Source organism: Sinocyclocheilus rhinocerous, unplaced genomic scaffold, assembly GCF_001515625.1.
Source record: "Sinocyclocheilus rhinocerous isolate Xijiao unplaced genomic scaffold, SAMN03320098_v1.1 scaffold3231, whole genome shotgun sequence".
Lineage (NCBI taxonomy): Eukaryota > Metazoa > Chordata > Actinopteri > Cypriniformes > Cyprinidae > Sinocyclocheilus > Sinocyclocheilus rhinocerous.
The window spans coordinates 71,904-89,816 of NW_015662616.1; the positions used below are offsets into that span (position 1 = coordinate 71,904).

Here is a 17,913-nt window from a genome sequence, read left to right on the forward strand (position 1 = left end):
CTGAGTAAGAGTAAATAATGAAAAAAAAGTATGAAAGAATTAGTTATGTAAAATAATTTATAAAAGGATTATGCAAAAGTTAATAAATGTTAAATAAGAGTAATACAGAAGAATAATAGTAATATCAGATAAATAACATATATAACTATGACTTGACCAACTTTCATCCGCTTGTATTTACTCTTCACACTGAGAATCAAGAACAGAGCACTTTGTGAGAAGTTTACAATTCTTCACTTTCATCTGGAAAATCTGCCCCTATCTTTACATCAACTCTCTCTCTCTCACACACACACACACACACACACACACACACCATTAAAACACACAACTGTTCAAGAGTTCAAGAGAGTTCAGTGAATAGAAAAAAAAAAAGCGTGAGAGACTTTACACTGTGTAAAAACTCTGGGCTCACGGCCAGCTACTGCACAAGGATGTGAATAGTGTGATTTAATGAGTGAAAACTGCAACTGAACTCACTATTTTAAAGATACCATTGTCCATTTAACAAGAGAATGATTATTAGTCTTTCATTAATGCTGAAAGAAAATCATCAGCACGTTTGGCCACCAAATATGATATGGGCTACATTTATATCTATGGAGCAATGATGTTATGTTACAAAATCAAGTCAAGCTTGAGTAAGAAGTTATGGCTGTTTTAGTTCTTTCAACCAAACTGCCTTTCAAAATGTTGTTAATAATCAGTTTTTATTGTGTACTTGAGCAAACTGTGTCTGTATGGAGAACATCTAAAAGTAATGACAATGTGAAAAAGCTTCCTACAGCGTTTCATTGGTACTCTGTGTTTCTCAATCCTGCGGAAGCACAGCACATTCAAGAGTACAGTCTGTCTCTTCTGACCCACTCAGCTCAGTTCATAAACGATGATGTGAATCATCTGTGTCTCATCCAGGAGCAGGACTGAAAATGAGAGCCAGAGGGACTAGTTCAGCAAACACTCACCTATCTATGGCGACCAGCCGGTCCTCCGGTAAGGAGAACACGCAGCCCATGATCATAAGAGACACGTCCAAGAATGGAGACAACAGGACAAACAAGTCACAGCGAAGACAAACTGTTAATCACAGCGCATACCAGAAAAACAAGGCACCGCCATAGGTAAAAAAACACATCTGTCGTACATGCTGATGCCACAAGACAAGAGAACTGACACACAGAGTCCAAAAAGCCTAAAGAGGACCTGAAGGAGAGCTTGAATGTGACTGTATGTGAAGGAGTCGATTCCAGAGGAAAGCAGAGGCTCTTACAGCGTCCCTCCTCCATCAGCAAAGGTCTGCACAAGTATTGACACGGTGAAGCATCATGTCAACAGACAGCCTATATTCCCCACGCTCTCAAACACGTGCACCGGCAACATCTGGACGCCACAAAGCAGGACTCCCACGCGTGAAGCACGCCAAAAAAACTCATGTAAACAAACAGAAACCTCGAGAAAGGTCCTTCATCCTCTCACGATCCCAGAGAAAAAGCCATGCAGACACAGCATGAAACAGAACAATCCTGTCGCCGTAGCAATGGTTTCTTAAATGACAGCGACGCTGGTTTTGAAGGCGGCGAATGACTGCGGTCTGGCCCCTCCCTCCGGAGAGCAGGGTCGCCATGGCAACCACATCTATCATAAAAGGATCCTCCCGTGACAGGCCAGGCAACGAGAGCAGTGAGACAAATTGGAAATGGTTTCCACATGAAAGGGAAGGGAGAGAAGAAAATAGGCTGAACATAATGGAGGGCTTGTGCTGTGCCTCAACTTTCCACCTTTGAGAAAGACTTGGCTGGCCTTGCCAAATACAAACTCCATTGACATGCGGATTTGAAAAGATATATATATTTTCATAAGCACAACTTTAAGTAACATAACAGAGAGTGAGAGAGAGAGTGAGGACATTTGCCATTTCTAACAGCCCAACTCTTGAGACAAAAGAACAACTGAGTGACTGTAAAGGGCAATTTTACTGTGTAGGCGAAACATAACTCCCCTCTTCTTTAAAGTAACAGTTCAGCCAAAAATGAAAATTAGCTGAAAATGCTCTCACCCTCAAGTCAGCCAAGACATAAATAGGTTTGTTTCTTCATCAGATTTGGAGAAATGTAGCATTGCATCAGTGTCTCAGCAATGGATGCTCTGCAGTGAATGGGTGCCGTCAGAATGAGAGTCCAAACAGCTGATAAAAACATCACAATAATCCACAAGTAATCCACACCACTCCAGTCCATCAGATAACATCTGGAGAAGACAAAAGCTATAACAAACCCAGCATTAAGACGTTTAAAGTTCAAACCTTCGCTTATGGCTAAAATATGAATCCATAATAACGCTTCCTCAAGTGAAAAAGTGGTCTGGTCTGAATCAGGACAGAAATCAAGCACTGTTTACAAGCCAAAACAGCTCTAAAAAATGTTGATGTAAGAGACAACAGGAGATGGACTTTTTCACTGGAGGGAACGTTATTATGGATTATGGACTTGTATTTTGGCCAGAAGCAACAGTTTGAAGTTAAAAACGTCTTAATGATGGATGTGTTTCAGCTTTTGTCTTCTCCAGATGTTAACTGATGGACTGGAGTGCTGTGGATTACTTGTGGATTATTGTGATGTTTTTATCAGCTGTTTGGACTCTCATTCTGACGGCACCCATTCACTGCAGAGCATCCATTGCTGAGACACTGATGCAATGCTACATTTCTACAAACCTGATGAAGAAACAAACTTATTTATGTCTTGGATGGCCTGAAGGCAGTGACATATCTTTTGTTCTGTATTGTGACGTACAACAAAATATCAAATAAGAAAAAAAAAAAAACATAGGGTGGAGTCTATCCATCGGTTGTTGATTGGATTTTGAGATGTGGACGTTGCACTTAAAACATAAATGCATAAACAATTTTCACTTCATGCTGACTTTAATGTTATAAGTGTGTTATATTGGCCTTGACCTATATTTTTTATAGTCTTGCTTGGAAGCTTTTCTTGGAATCAACGCAATCAAAGTCACAGCCGATTGAAACGTGTGGAATTGATCAGCACTTTAACAGCCGACTGCATGCTTCCCTTTCTTCATAAAAACAAAAGAGCTCTTCTGTGTTTCTGATTCAACAAATGCTCAGCTATTCTTTACAGACACACAGACCCAAATTCAATTTCTGCTTTCGTCACTAATTAGAAGACTGTATCTGTGAAGCAGTTGTTACGCAACATCAGGGGCTGAATGAGTGTGGATATCTAGAAGACAATAACAAGCCATTATCAGGCTCGTTACATATTTCACATGTATATGTGGTGAGCTAGGCACAAAAGCACACTCATTTAGATTTAGAAGGATTCATTATGGCAGTAAAAGTTGCAAGTAATTATTCAACAGATGTTTTTTTTTTCATTCAAATTTAAGTCATTTAAGACCGGAATACTCTTCACAGCTTTTCAATTCTGAACCGATATTTAAAAAACTATGCATCCTATACCAACATTATATTTTCTGACACATATTTCATGATTTAAAGGGGAGCTCACAAGCCTACTGTACGCTTATGCACAAAACTTCAGAGACTGATTTTTTCAACGCAAGAAAAGAATACAAACAATATATCACATTAAAAAGCAGTCATGTTCAAACCAAAGTTTAATTTACTTGTCAAAACTGGTGACCATTCATTGAAAATAATGCAGGTGGACATTTGACTTTGATGAAGGTCTATTAGTTTGCATTTACACTCTGAGACTTAATGCACAGATCCATCCATGCCTGTGATTGAATACAAGTTATTGATTTATTTTTAGAGATGCTCAATAAATGTAAGAGATTGAAGAATTAATTACTAATTGTTATGGTATATTTACTGCTTGAGTGGATATATTACATGCAATTTGATTTTGCATCTTGTAAATACAAATTAATACTGCGGTAAAAAGGGTGCTGTACTTTCCTATTCTGATCGTTTGAGAAGAAGCATAATTTAATTAAATGTGAGCCAAAATCATCACAATTAAAAGAACCAAAGACTTAAACTACTTCAGTCTGTGTGCACTGAATTTATTTAATACACGAGTTTCACAATTTGAGTTGAATTACTGAAATAAATGAACTTTTCCACGACATTCTAATTTATTGAGATGCACCTGTATATGCTATACGGCAGAGCTGCACGATTAATCAATAAAGAATCTCGATTCAAACACCCATGCAATCTTATTCATAAATAACAACGATCTTTATTAACTCTTTGACATGCACAGTCACAAAATTCAAATGTACGATGTGGAAAATTCACATCAGTGGCAATCCCTTTGACTCGAAATGCTCTTTTTGACCATACAGAATGCTGTATGTTATAATAAATAATCACAGAAGTACTAGAAAAAAAGTGTCGAGTTTAGATTTAAACACTGCTGTCTGTGTATTTGTGCTGCTTTCGCTTTGACACATCTAATGTAGAAAACAACGGTTTGTATCTGGTGTAGACAGTGTTAATCTGACAGCGAAAACGTGTGGAAAAAACGAGTGTGAAAAGAAAAGTAGACACTGAAACAAGTCCACAAATAAAGTCAAGTGTTGTTTATGCACGTCGACTGTGACCGTGTAAAACTGATAGCATCAAACACCATTTCAGTGCATCGAAACCCTGCTGAAAAAAACAGCATATGCTGGTTAGGTATGTTTTGAAGCATGGCTGCTGGTTTGAGCTGGTTTAAGCTGGTCTTAAGCAACTACAGTAGCTCCTGCTCAAGACCAGCAGCCATGCTTCAAAACATACCTAACCAGCACAAGGCTCGAAATTGCGACCATTTTGGTCACATATGCTCCCGGAATTTAGTCTGTGAGACCTCAAAATATATTTGGGAGCATTTGTGCGAGTGCATATAATTGTTGTCGTGCGACCTGTTTTAATTTCTCTAAAAACGTTCAGAGTATGTGCCTTCTGAGTGTTGATACGGTGACCGGTCTGCCATTCTATCAAACGTTACATAACCAATTAAACTTCAGCTTTACATTCTTAACTTTAATGCAGATTTTAGATTGGTTAATATTAGCTGTCAATCACTCAGTCACTGTTTTCCGCTGTCAGGTGACAGGCTAACTAGAAGAAGAAGAGAGAAAATGAAAAGAACACTGACAGATTACTTTTGTGAACCGCCTAAAGTTAAAATAATGGTGCTGGTGATAGCGATCATGTGGTGAATGTTGATCCACCAGCCGAAAAGAAGGCGTACAGTTTTCGGAGAGAATGGTTGAAAGACTTAAGAGTTGCTTCGCTATGAAAATGCACTGTGCTCTATGCACTGCGTTCACTGTAAAGCCTGTGGGACGGAGTTTGCAGGTGACAGCGTTCGCCACCGAATCTACACATTTCGTAATTGTTGTTTTACGATGTGCGGTTTGACATTATCGAGTATATTGCAAAATTCAAACAAAACGTGCACGCATACATGACGTGATGAAGTCTAGTAGGTTAGACTAGTGCGTAGACAGTTTCGTCAATGTAAAGCAGAACTCAGAGCAACACTGCCAACTGAATCTGTTTTTGAACGAATCATTTGAGTCAGTGACTCAATGATCCATTCATAAAGACACTTGCTTGCTTCACTTCTAAATGAACCAGCCATTTTGAACAAATCGTTTGAATAAATGATTCAACGAATCTCTCATTAAGACAGGGACTTGCTGCCACCTAGTACTACCTTATAACGGTGCAAGACAAATATATCATGTACCCTTTTAATTTGTGTTTTTGATTTATAAACAGCTTTTTTTCTCCATCGGTGACACAGAAATGCTTTGCAGAAATACAAAGGTCTGAATTAAATAAACATTTTCAAGGTTTGCAACTATTCAGTTTCCATGTTTCATAGAGAATTATTATTTACTGAAACATTTATGGAATTTATTTTTCTAACATTTTTCATTCTCAACTCGGGCTGTCGAGATTCGTCGATTTTATTCGACTATTCGATTTTTTTAAATCCTCGACTTCATTTTGCTCGCGTCGACTAACCGGCAAAATACCGGAAGTGGCGCATTTCACGGACGAGAATCCATAAAACACATTATTAGACTGTTTCCCAATGCTGCATGATATATTAAACCCATTTAAAAATCATAATCAAGCATAATTGTGAATTATTAATCGCTATGATTTAATTAATTATATGCGATGCAGTTCTAATACAGTATATGCGCTTGAATTATTTACATGCGTGTAGGTTACATGCGTCACACAGCGGCTTGGTTCACAGTAGCTCCACAGAAACTGTTATCATTTACACGTGTGGAGCGTCTCAAACTCCATCTCTGCATGTTGTTGTGAGTTTGGGTTTATTATAACGTTCATCTGGGAACGCAACGTGCGCCATCGATAAATTAGTCAATAGATTAATCGAAATAAAAATAGTCGTTAGTTAGTCGTTAGCCCTATTCTCAACTCTACTGACGTGTGTCTCTGAAGCCAGGTGATGCATGCGAGAGAAAGAAATGAAACACAAAACTTATCCTTCAGCCATGATGACGCTCTACAGTTTATCATCCCACTAACAGCTCTGTCTGGCATTGAGTAAGACCTTTGCCAATGACACTATTCAAGGCTATAAGCAAGCAATAAACATACGCTGCAACTCCAGCGTCAGCAGGACGAAGAAAACACTAATTGTTTCCAGAAGGACTGAAGCATTTATGATGATGCTGACCTTGTCAATTTAATTTATTCTCAGCTCAGAAACACTTCTATTTCTCAGGTTATATACTTATATTTCTCAAGAAATTATATTTTGAGTCAAGAAAATGAAGCCTATTTAAAGCCTTTCTTCCCAGAGAAATTAAACACATTTCTCCTAAACTGTAAAACCAAAGTTTCCAAGTGATAATTTACCAAAACTGCAAAACTACTGAGCGACACGACACAAAAACAGAAGATATTTGTATTCAAACAGGAGATATTCGTTTTTCATGTCCTGGACTTTAGATAAATCCCATTTATTTTATGGCGGGCAACCAACTTTTATTATTATTGGGAGAGTGACAGCGATTAAAAATTATAATAAAAAGTACACCGTCTGAACACACTGTTTTTCGCATAAATTATTCGGTGCAACAACACATACTATCATGGTGTATGCTTTAGAACTTAAATTAAAATTCTCATTACAGTCGATTTAGACAAAAAAAAAAAAAAAAATAATTCCTAAAAAAAATAGGCTTCATTCCCTTTATAAAAACTTACAAACAAACTACTTTTAATTTTGGGGTGAAATATGACCCAGCAATTTATGCACAAGTTTGATTCACACATGACACAATGGAAAAAAAGCTAAAAAGTGAATGTTTTTCCAATTTTACATTGTAACGTTCTCTTACACCTCATTCATGAGAAGCGATACAGGACCGGTTTTGAGGGACTTACACAGACTCTAGTTTTTTAAACTCCGGGATGGGCTCGACTTTTTTGCGGAATATGAGCCAGTAGACGAGCAGGCCAGCGATGAGAGAGAAGAGGAAGATGTCCAGGTTACTGAAGAAGGGCTCGTCCTCGTCCATCAGCTCCGGTGTGTCTGCCATCGTTACGAGGAGCGCAGCTGCGAGAGAGGGAACAGCTCGCAGAATTAGCAGCTGACATTATGATGTTAGGTTGCGATTTTCTAAAAAAGGACATTTTAGCAAACATCGCATGTCTGATCCATGTACATGGATGTAATTTAGGAAGGGGAATTTTATCTAAAGTAAAGAAAAACTACTAAATAAAAACCAAAGTATGCACTAGATTTGACAAAATATCACAATTTTCATTTAGGAACTGTTGTCGTCAAGTAAGTTTCATTTATAATGACCCTCTTTTTAACCCTTGTGCTGAAAATCCATTGCCTAATTTAGTGTTCCTGGTAAAAAATGAAAAACTGCTTATAAATCTCTCATTATGGTAAAATAATCACCTTGTATATTAATCTTAAACTTGCTTTCTTTTAATTAGAGCACAGGTTTTGTATTTCTTTTTGCAAAAGACTGATTGCAGGCCTCGTTAATCTGAGTTTTTGAGTGAAAGACGCATTATTTGTGGATAATTTTGGCAATATTCACCCAAAAAAAACTGAGGTGCATAAGCTCAGATCAATGAGAACTAGTCAGCTTCGAAACTGTGCTGACTGAAAGAAAACAAGTTCATAAAAAGACTGAATCCAATAGTTATTAATAATATGAGTGATAACAAGAAATTTATAAGCAATTTTTGTAGGCCAATAAGTCTTGGAAAAAAAAATCTCAAAATTGCAAAAAATATATATGCAAGTTATTATACCCTGTATTTGTTGTTATTATGTATATAAATAATTAAACCCTGTGTGAGCAAAGTCTTAGTTTTAGTCCAATGCAATAACATTAACTAGCATTTTTGGGAAAAGGTCAAAATGACCAGTCTAAAATTTCATACTGGTATTGTCCCTCATAATCAGTATAACCGATATGCGCAAAACATATCCTCTCTGGTTGCAAACATCATTATTTACATTACACTCTAATCACTGGATCACGATTCATCCAAAGAGAAACTCTTTAACGAAAGCTTCTTGTGACTTTCTTGTGAACATTCTATTAAATGTTATTTAAAGGGACAGTAACCAAACAAACAGTTGATGGTAGCCATTGATTTCCACTGTAGGGGAAATAATACTATGAAAGTCAATGGCTACCAGTAACTGTTCAAAATATCTTCTTTTGTGTTCAACAGAAGAAAGAAACTTCATTTTTGAGTAAACTAGGCCTTTCAATATCAAAACAAACTAACCTAAATAAGCCAGTCCAGCTATGAAATTTACATCCAACCTTTTTTTTTTATCACCCAATGGCAAACAGCACTACTATTATCTCACAGCTTTGCTTTTACAAGCAATGCCATGTTCAGCCTCCGAAGTCCATGTCGCCACCATAGCAACCCGTCAGTGCAGTAATAAGTGCCCCTGAGACACAGTAACAACCAGTGTGAACTCAATTAAAGGACTGTCTAATACAGGAACATGGTCTGAAGAAACACACCAATATACTGTTGTGACATTGCAAATAGAGCCGCTCAGTCATGATGTCGGCCAGTCTAGAAGGATAATGTGCCATGGTTACCGCAGGGATTTCCTATGACCTTTTAAAAAAAAGCAGCTTTTGTTTTATGAGTAAAATATGTCTGTGCTAACAATGCTTGAACAGACTTACATGCTTTGTTCTACAACAGAAGTTACATTATTTTAAAAACGCAAGTTGCTGAAGGGCTACAATGATTGTCAGATTCATCAAGCACATAAACGCCAAATGCGGTAGTTGTTTGTTTCATCGTGGGAACAGATTTGGAGAAATGCAGCATTGCATCAGTGTCTCAGCAATGGATGCTCTGCAGTGAATGGGTGCCGTCAGAATGAGAGTTATGCATGCTTGAAAGAAACAAATCCATCATTCGGATGTTTTTAACTTCAAACCATTGCACAACTTTATGTGCATAATGGATTCATATTTTGGTTTGAAGTTAAAAACTGATGGATTTGTTTCTTACAAACATGCAGCTTTTGGTTTCTCAAGACATTAACTGATGGACTGGAGTGCAGGTGTGGATTACTTGTGTGGCCTGAGGGTGAGAGCATTTTCAATTAAATTAAATCTTTTTCTTTCATTCTGAACATCTAAAAGAAATCCCAGTGGGAGCCCATTGCTCAAAAATGCTCATTCTCCTCCAGATGTCAGGATTACAAACCGAGGAGCTCCTTTGAGGAAAAGCGAATACAGCGAAATTAATATGAGATGACTGGCTATATTTCACGCTCCCATCGTGAAAATTAAAAATCGGGAACCATGCATTTGACAAATACATCAGAGCACGTGTTTGAGAAATCTGCATGCTCAGCATCAGGCAGAGACCATGACCCAGCTCAAAATTACAATATCACAGTTTAAAACTGCCATGTCACAGCAGACCAACCCACTCATTGTGACAGAAATAAAGAGTTAACTACTAATGATCTCTAGAAAAAAAAAAGTGCAGTGCACCAGACCATCTTTGCACGCTACTGTTGTACAAAATTGACTGCACACTTAAGTATTTTAGTATATTAAGAGTATTTTAAGTAAAATCGCAAGTTAATTCACGAACTATGTGAAACAGTACTAAAGGGCCATTGAGATTCACACACATTTTTTTTTTGCACTTAAAAACAAGAAATTCAACAGTGAACATGTAAATCCATGCATAAAGCCAAATTATTAACACTTAGTCCGTGAATAGCTACTTTCTACAAACTCAAAAACATAGAAAACACCACAGATTATATTAATTCATTTAATTTGCCGGCGTAAAAAAAGTTGTGCATTTTAATTAGGAAATCAGTATGCATATTCTAAAATGTTGAGCAAACGTGGGAACTCTAAACTATAGAATAAACTCTCAAAAGAAATAAGTTATATAAGCAGTGTGAGGTCTTTGTGTTTACATCGTTCTATAAAACCGAAGAACAAAGTGAGGACTAAAGATGCATTACTTATCCACCGCAAATCATTTTTTGCAAAAGATCTAATCAACTTAAGCTGACTGCTAAGCTGATGCCAACTCTATAAGATAGTTTTAAAGCATGAGAGTTTGAGAAGAGCCCTTACCTGCTCACTTTGAGCGCTGCCTGACAAGCGTTTCGCGAGATGCGGAAACTCTCCGTCATTCACGCGCGACCCGTCCATTCCGCCGAGGGGGGGGGGACGCGTGCAGTATTTGTGAATTTATGCCTATTTACGTGGGTAAACACTGTCATATGTGTCTGTAGTGTTTTTTAATCAATGTTTCATATATGTAGTAGTGTGTCCTTATTTCGCGTTGTGGTAGTTTAATGTCGAGTAAGGTTTACATCACTTTAAATCCCCCCCCCGGTAATGCAGTAGACGCTTCGAAAGGAAGGGTTTGTAATGCAGAATATGCAACGTTTAAATCATCAATTTCAAAGTGCATCGGGTTAAGGGTGAGGGTTATGCAATCGTTTGGATGGCACGTCCCTGTAGACTTACCTCGGTCGTTTAGGAGTCTAGGTTGCAAAAGTATAACAAGGTGAAACAAAATGTTTTCTTATAAATTCCCAACAAGGTTAATATCTCATCTAAACACTCTATTATGTCACAAAATTAGAAAATTATAATAGTTATTTTTGTTTGTTTAATTGCATATGTGAAGTCTGATGTGTACACGCCCACTTGTTTCCAAAAAAGCCAACTATGTGCTTGACTTTTTTTTTTTTTTTTTTAAATAAACACTTTATGTTTGTTTATTTTTGTTATTAGTCAACTTAATTGATTAAATAACTACTGATCAAACTGAACAAATACGGATTAAAGTTTTAAAGGGATAGTTCACCCAAAAATTAAAATGTGATGTTTATCTGCTTACTCCCAGGGCATCCAAGATGTAGGTGACTTTGTTTCTTCAGTAGAACACAAACGGAGATTTTTAACTCAAACCGTTGCAGTCTGTCAGTCGTATAATGCATGGCAATGGTAACAAAATCTATGAGAGTAAAAAAAACATGCACAGACAAATCCAAATTAAACCCTGCGGCTCGTAACGATCATTTTTTACCTCTAATACACCACTAAGTCCAACTGTCTTTGGGCGCGCGCACGGCATCCGGTGCGTGAGGTGTGTACGCGCTCTGGCGTAGTTTACGGATGTCATCCCCTGAGACAGCAGAGAGTAGCCAGTCAAGCAATGAAGTTTCTGTAGAGCAGTTTGTCCGTGTAGGGCTACTGTAGAAACATGGCAGTGGAAAATGTCGACTTCCATGTAAGGGGACCCGCGGTGTATATAGATTGAAATTGCTCATTCTACGGTAATACATGCATAACGGTTAATTATGTAAGGTCTTCCTTATACACCTCAACACAAAATATAGTTATGTATATTATATTGCATTTCAATATTACACACTGGACCTTTAAGATGTTTATGATTTGGAATTTATGTAAAACTGGCATCTATCAGATGTTTGTTCACAGCAGATGCGTTCTGTGTGACTCCAATCCTCCAGGAGGCGCTGCGGCGGTGAGTCGCGGTTAATGAGAGACGGGAAGAAGCGCATCGAGAACCTGAAGACCGTCAAACATGTCGATATTCACTCCTACTAACCAGATCAGGCTAACTAATGTTGCCGTGGTGAGGATGAAGAAAGGAGGGAAGAGGTTTGAAATAGCCTGCTACAAAAACAAAGTGATGAGTTGGAGATCTGGAGCGTGAGTGTCGTGCTCATTATATAATGTCTTTATGTTCGTGTTGTGTTGATTCTGTTATTACAGCTGTCGTGACAGCCTTAAAAGTGTTAAATTAGCGTTATAACACTCTTTGAGGAATTTTCATTGCGTGTCTTTGCTGGTTTATGCTAATACTAGCATAAACATTGTCAAGTTCAATGTAAATCGAAGAGCTTTCAGTGATCAAACTGAACAGAGTGTTTAAAAACAACACTGACTTTGAATATAATAATAATAGTAAATTAAATGAATGATAAAAAGTATTTTTTACATTATTATTATCTCTAATTATACAAATAATGATGGCAGAAATGTATTACTATTGTAATAATACAGTTGAACTGTACAATAAATATGAATTTTTGATTATTATAATAGTAATGTGTTTAGTTCACAACGTGTTTATCAATACTTCTCGCTACAAATCTGGTAAAACTGTTGGAAATTATACAGTTGTGATAATACAATGATCCTGGTGCATGTTGCGTTCCCCAGTGCAACCCAAACATCGCGGCGCATGCTGAGAAACATGTTAGCAGTTAATGTGAAGCTCTGTGAACTGCTCTGAGACGCTGAAACTGGCTTAAAGCGATAGTTCACCCAAAAATGAAAATTTGCTGAAAATGCTCTCACCCGCAGGCCATCCAAGATCAGGATGAGTTTGTTTCTTCATCAGGTTTGTAGAAATGCAGCATTGCATCAGTGTCTCAGCAATGGATGCTCTGCAGTGAATGGGTGCCGTCAGAATGAGAGTCCAAACAGCTGATGAAAACATCACAATAATCCACAAGTAATCCACAGCACTCCAGTCCATCAGTTAACATCTGGAGAAGACAAAAGCTGAAACAAATCCAGCATAAAGATGTTTTTAACTTCAAACCGTCGCTTTTGGCTAAAATACAAGTTCATAATCCATAATAACGCTTCCTTCAGTGAAAAAAGTGGTCTGGTGTGAACAGGAGAGAAATCTGCACAGAGCAAGCACCGTTTAAACAGCTCTAAACAAATATGTGCTGGATTTTGATGTAAGAGACAACAGCAGATGGACTTTTTCACTGAAGGAAGCGTTATTATGGATTATTAACTTGTATTTTAGCCAAAAGCGACGATTTGAAGTTAAAACCATCCTAATGCTGGATTAGTTTCAGCTTTTGTCTTCTCCAGATGTTAACTGATGGACTGGAGTGCTGTGGATTACTTGTGGATTATTGTGATGTTTTCATCAGCTGTTTGGACTCTCATTCTGACGGCACCCATTCACTGCAGAGCAAGTGATGCAATGCTACATTTCTCCAAATGTGATGAAGAAACAAACTAATCTACATCTTGGATGGGCTGAGGGTGAGCACATTTTCAGCAAATGTTCATTTTCTGAAAACTATTCCTTTACGGTATTTATAATGTCATATAATGGAAATTTCCACAACCATTTTCTAAGACAATTTGTCATTTTCTTAAGTGACATTAATGTAATGTTCACAAATCAACTGTACTGTTGTTGTTGTTATAGGGAGAAGGATCTTGATGAAGTCCTGCAAACAAACACAGTGTTTGTCAATGTGTCTAAGGGTCAGGTGGCAAAGAAAGACGACCTGTCAAGCGCTTTCGGCACAGACGACGTGACAGAAGTATGCAAACAGGTCAGTTTGCTGTTGTGTACAGCTGATTTATGATCTGATCTGTCCTGACTGTGTGCATCATAAGAAGACTGTTTAATACAAATCCTTAAGTGTTTCTACATAATTGGGTGGTTTTCATTTATGTGCAGATTTTAGCTAAAGGAGAGCTACAGGTGTCAGACAAAGAGCGACAGAGTCAGCTGGAGCAGATGTTTCGAGACATCGCAACTATTGTGGCAGAAAAATGTGTGAATCCCGAGACCAAGCGGCCCTATACAGTGATCCTCATCGAGAGAGCCATGAAGGACATTCACTTCTCTGTGAAAGCCAACAAAAGCACTAAACAGCAGGTGAGCAGAGCCGGATCGTGTGAGGATCTCACGGTCGCTGACGAGGTCTCTGTGGTTAATGCTAGCGTCTGTCCGTCTCTGCAGGCTCTCGAGGTCATCAAGCAGCTGAAGCAGTCCATTCAGATTCAGAGAGCTCACATGCGGCTGCGCTTCGTGCTGCCGGCCAAAGACGGGAAGAGACTGAAGGAGAAGCTCAGGCCCTTAATAAAGACCGTTGAGAACGAGGAGTTTGATGATCAGCTGGAGATGGTGAGAGTCTTCAGGGGCAATTTATTCATCAGCTCATTCATTCAGATATGTGACCCTGGAGCACAGAATCAGTCTTAAGTGTCAATTTTTCAAAATACATAATCTGACAGCTGAATAAATAAGCTTTCCATTGATGTGTGGTTTGTTAGGATAGCACAATATTTGGCTGAGATACAACTATTTGAAAATCTGGAATCTGAGGGTGCAAAAAAATCTAAATATTGAGAAAATCATCTTTAAAGTTGTCCAAATGAAGTTCTTAGCAATGCATATTACTAATCAAAAATTAAGTTTTGATATATTTACGGTAGGAAATTTACAAAATATCTTCATGGAACATGATCTTTACTTCATTATAGAAAAATGTATAATTTTGACCCATACAATGTATTGTTGGCTATTGCTACAAATATACCCCAGCGACTAGGTTCACATATTACTGGGCTGTAAACCAGGGATGTGCCGGCATGGTTGACTAATCGACTAGTCATCCAACAACAGACTAGTTAAATATAAGTATGGAAGCCCATTTCCACTGCGGAATAAAAAAAAAGTTATAAAAATTATGACTTTTTATCTCACAGTTATGACTTTTTTTTCCAAGATGTCTAGGTTCACATATTACTGGGCTGTAAACCAGGGATGTACCGGCATGGTTGACTAATCGACTAGTCATCCAACAACAGACTAGTTAAATATAAGTATGGAAGCCCATTTCCACTGCGGAATAAAAAAAAAGTTATAAAAATTATGACTTTTTATCTCACAGTTATGACTTTTTTTTCCAAGATGTCAACTTAGAATTCTGAGAAAAAACTCTTTTGCAAGATAAGTTGCAATTCTATTTTTTTCTGTGGCAGAAAACAACAACAACAACAAAAAGCTAAATTGTGAGATGTAAACTCAGAATTCAGAGAAAAATAGAATTGCGAGTCGCAATTACAGTCATTCTTTTTATTTATGCCGTGGTGGAAATGGGCTGGTGTTTTTATTGTGTGCTACTGGACTTCCAGGTGTCTGTCAAAACACTGCAGTAGGTGCTATGTTTTAAAAAATAGTTGCAGTAGAAAAAAGGCACAACACAAACTAGATGTTGTGCACCGACAATATTTCCATTCGAACAGTAATGAATCTTGAATGCTGAGCGAGGATGGCACGTTACATTGAAGCACATATTTCACGTAAGCACTTTCTATGATGAACAGGTTTAAATGAGGCTTTTAGTTGAAGGGTAAAAGTATTCTAAAAAACATGCAATGACCCCACAAAAGTGTTTGGACACTTAAGATACAGTTAAAAGAAACTGTGTCTTTGCATTATATATCAAAATATTGAAACTAGTGGCATTTATTGTAAAGAAATATAGCACAAGCATGAAGTTTGTTAGGTTTCTAAACATGAAGCAATAACTGTTTTTTGTTTTTTTTTTCAAAATAAGTACAACAACTCTTTGAGACTTTTTGCTTGTCAAGCTTTGTGAAACATGGTAATATAATGAAGTACACCGCTGCTTATTCTGCGAGGACACCTGTCTTAACTTGACTTCATATAAAAAAAAAAAACTGAAAATGTTAGTTTTGAGAAAAGCTCTAGTATCATTTGTTTGCAGATGACATTTGATATTTTGTATGTAATGCAATGAAAATCAGTGAATTTTTACGGGTGAATTACCTGCCAACACTGGTTGTATAAATGCAATGCATATACAGCCCTCTACGAACACCTTGGCAATTGAATCGCCATTGGCTAGTAAATTTTTTTGTTTACTCGCCAGACTGATAAATATATACATACATATATACACACATATACACACACACCATATGTTATTTGATTGTTATTCAATCACTTTATGTATATATATTCTCAATGTTTTATTTGAGTTAAGGTAAAGGCGTTTCCTATTTTCCAGGTGTGTCTGATAGATCCCGGTTGTTTCCGTGACATTGATGAGCTGATCCGCTGTGAGACTAAAGGGAAGGGGACGCTGGAGGTGCTCAGTCTCAAAGATGTGGAGGAAGGAGACGAGAAACTAGAATAACCTGCTCATCTAACCAACAAATTAAACTATTGCTGACTCATTTTATATGGAGAGCCTTTTTTGATGAGTTATAGCACTCTATGACCCAACTGCTAGCAGTATATTCACAGCTGGGACAGGCTTTAGTAACAATACTAAAGATATGCTATGCTATGAAAGATATGCTGGAGCACTGCCTAGCCAATATGCATGAGAAAAGTATTAAATTGGCAAAACGGTAACGGCTCATTCATGCCAGAAACAATAACTATACAAGGCATGCTTATTGTTCATCAGCATTTTTAAAGTGATTCCTGTGATATCGTTCCTCTGTGACATTATTGCTTTAGTTGTGGTCTGGATTTTATGGAAGCTTGTTTCCACCACTGAATAAAAGCAAAAAAGGTAATTGTGACTTTTTATCTCACACTTCTGACTTTGTTTCTCAGAATTGCTTGTTTATAATCTTGCAATTCTGAGAAAAAAATCAGAATTGTGAGATAAAAAGTCACAATTACCTTTTTTACTTTTATTCAGTGGCGGAAACAAGCTTCCATAGGATTCTGCCATAATTTAAAATGATAATTATATATATATATTTAATATTGTTATCATTATAGATATTGTCATTGGTGTGAATGGATCTAAAAACAGTAAACACAACTATAAGCCAAGTGTACTTGTAATACTTCATTATACTTCTCTTAAGTATATATTATCTCTAAATAAGTATAATTTTGTTATGCTAAAGTACATAAAATGTAGATTGAAAGTATACTCTTATTTTTAATTTAAAAAGTACTGTATTCTAATAGCACACTGGAATAAACTTTTGTACAGAGTGGTTAATCTTTTAATTTGCAATCTTATTTTTTTACATTAAAAAATAGCTTTAATTTCAAACACATTATGTTTGATTGCATAAAAATATACTAAATTTACTCCATAATTAACTATCAACAAGGAATAATAGTGCGAAACTACTGTTTTCAGTAGCTTGGCTGTATTTAAAATAATGCAGCTTTTGTAGAAAAAAACCCCCTAAAACGTAAAGAAAAAAAAACGTACCCTGAGATACGGGAACGAGTACTGCGGCTTGCTTAAGACGCTAAGGGGAAAACTCCTTTTTCTCTGAATACTGAAGCCTTTTTCAATCACACAGTGAAACTGCACGGCCATTGGTTTGTGCAGTGTATTAAAAACGGAGCTGCATGAGCCTATGGCGGCACAGCCCGCCAGAGCCCGCCAATTTGGGCGGGGCATCTGGCTATATAAGCGTGCACTTCGCCATAGGATCCTCAGGTTACTTCGACTGAAGCAACGACCGAGTCGTGCAGCTACATAGCACGGCCAGCAACGCAGTACTCGTTCCCGTATCTCAGGGAACCGAGGTTACGTTAGTAACCGAGTA

The 17,913-nt window shown here is 37.4% G+C and overlaps 2 protein-coding genes across 2 annotated transcripts in view; one reads left to right on the forward strand and one right to left on the reverse strand.

The window, feature by feature from the left end:
- The window catches only part of LOC107728227 (NADPH--cytochrome P450 reductase-like), a 34,269-nt gene extending 23,550 nt beyond the window's left edge, over window positions 1-10,719 (reverse strand). Inside the window, exons 1-2 of the mRNA XM_016538326.1 lie at window positions 10,633-10,719; window positions 7,412-7,583 (exon numbers count right to left, since the gene is read on the reverse strand). Coding sequence (XP_016393812.1) covers window positions 7,412-7,566 — 155 coding nt within the window. The 5' untranslated portion in view covers window positions 7,567-7,583; window positions 10,633-10,719. The remainder of the gene's footprint in view (window positions 1-7,411; window positions 7,584-10,632) is intronic.
- A 1,313-nt stretch (window positions 10,720-12,032) lies between these two features.
- LOC107728231 (ribosome maturation protein SBDS) lies at window positions 12,033-16,568 on the forward strand. The gene is made up of 5 exons (XM_016538333.1): window positions 12,033-12,246; window positions 13,775-13,904; window positions 14,033-14,233; window positions 14,318-14,482; window positions 16,395-16,568. The coding sequence occupies exons 1-5, from the start codon at window positions 12,119-12,121 to the stop codon at window positions 16,521-16,523; spliced, it is 753 nt and encodes a 250-aa protein (XP_016393819.1). The 5' UTR covers window positions 12,033-12,118; the 3' UTR covers window positions 16,524-16,568.
- Window positions 16,569-17,913: the final 1,345 nt, after the last annotated feature.

What these genes read in the sequence shown, in the direction of transcription:
- LOC107728231 (XM_016538333.1), top strand. Translation starts at nt 12,119, where the DNA reads ATGTCGATATTCACTCCTACTAACCAGATCAGGCTAACTAATGTTGCC. An exon ending in ATGAGTTGGAGATCTGGAGC is followed by an intron (nt 12,247 to 13,774) that starts GTGAGTGTCGTG and finishes TTGTTGTTATAG; the next exon opens with GGAGAAGGATCTTGATGAAG. An exon ending in TTGATGATCAGCTGGAGATG is followed by an intron (nt 14,483 to 16,394) that starts GTGAGAGTCTTC and finishes CCTATTTTCCAG; the next exon opens with GTGTGTCTGATAGATCCCGG.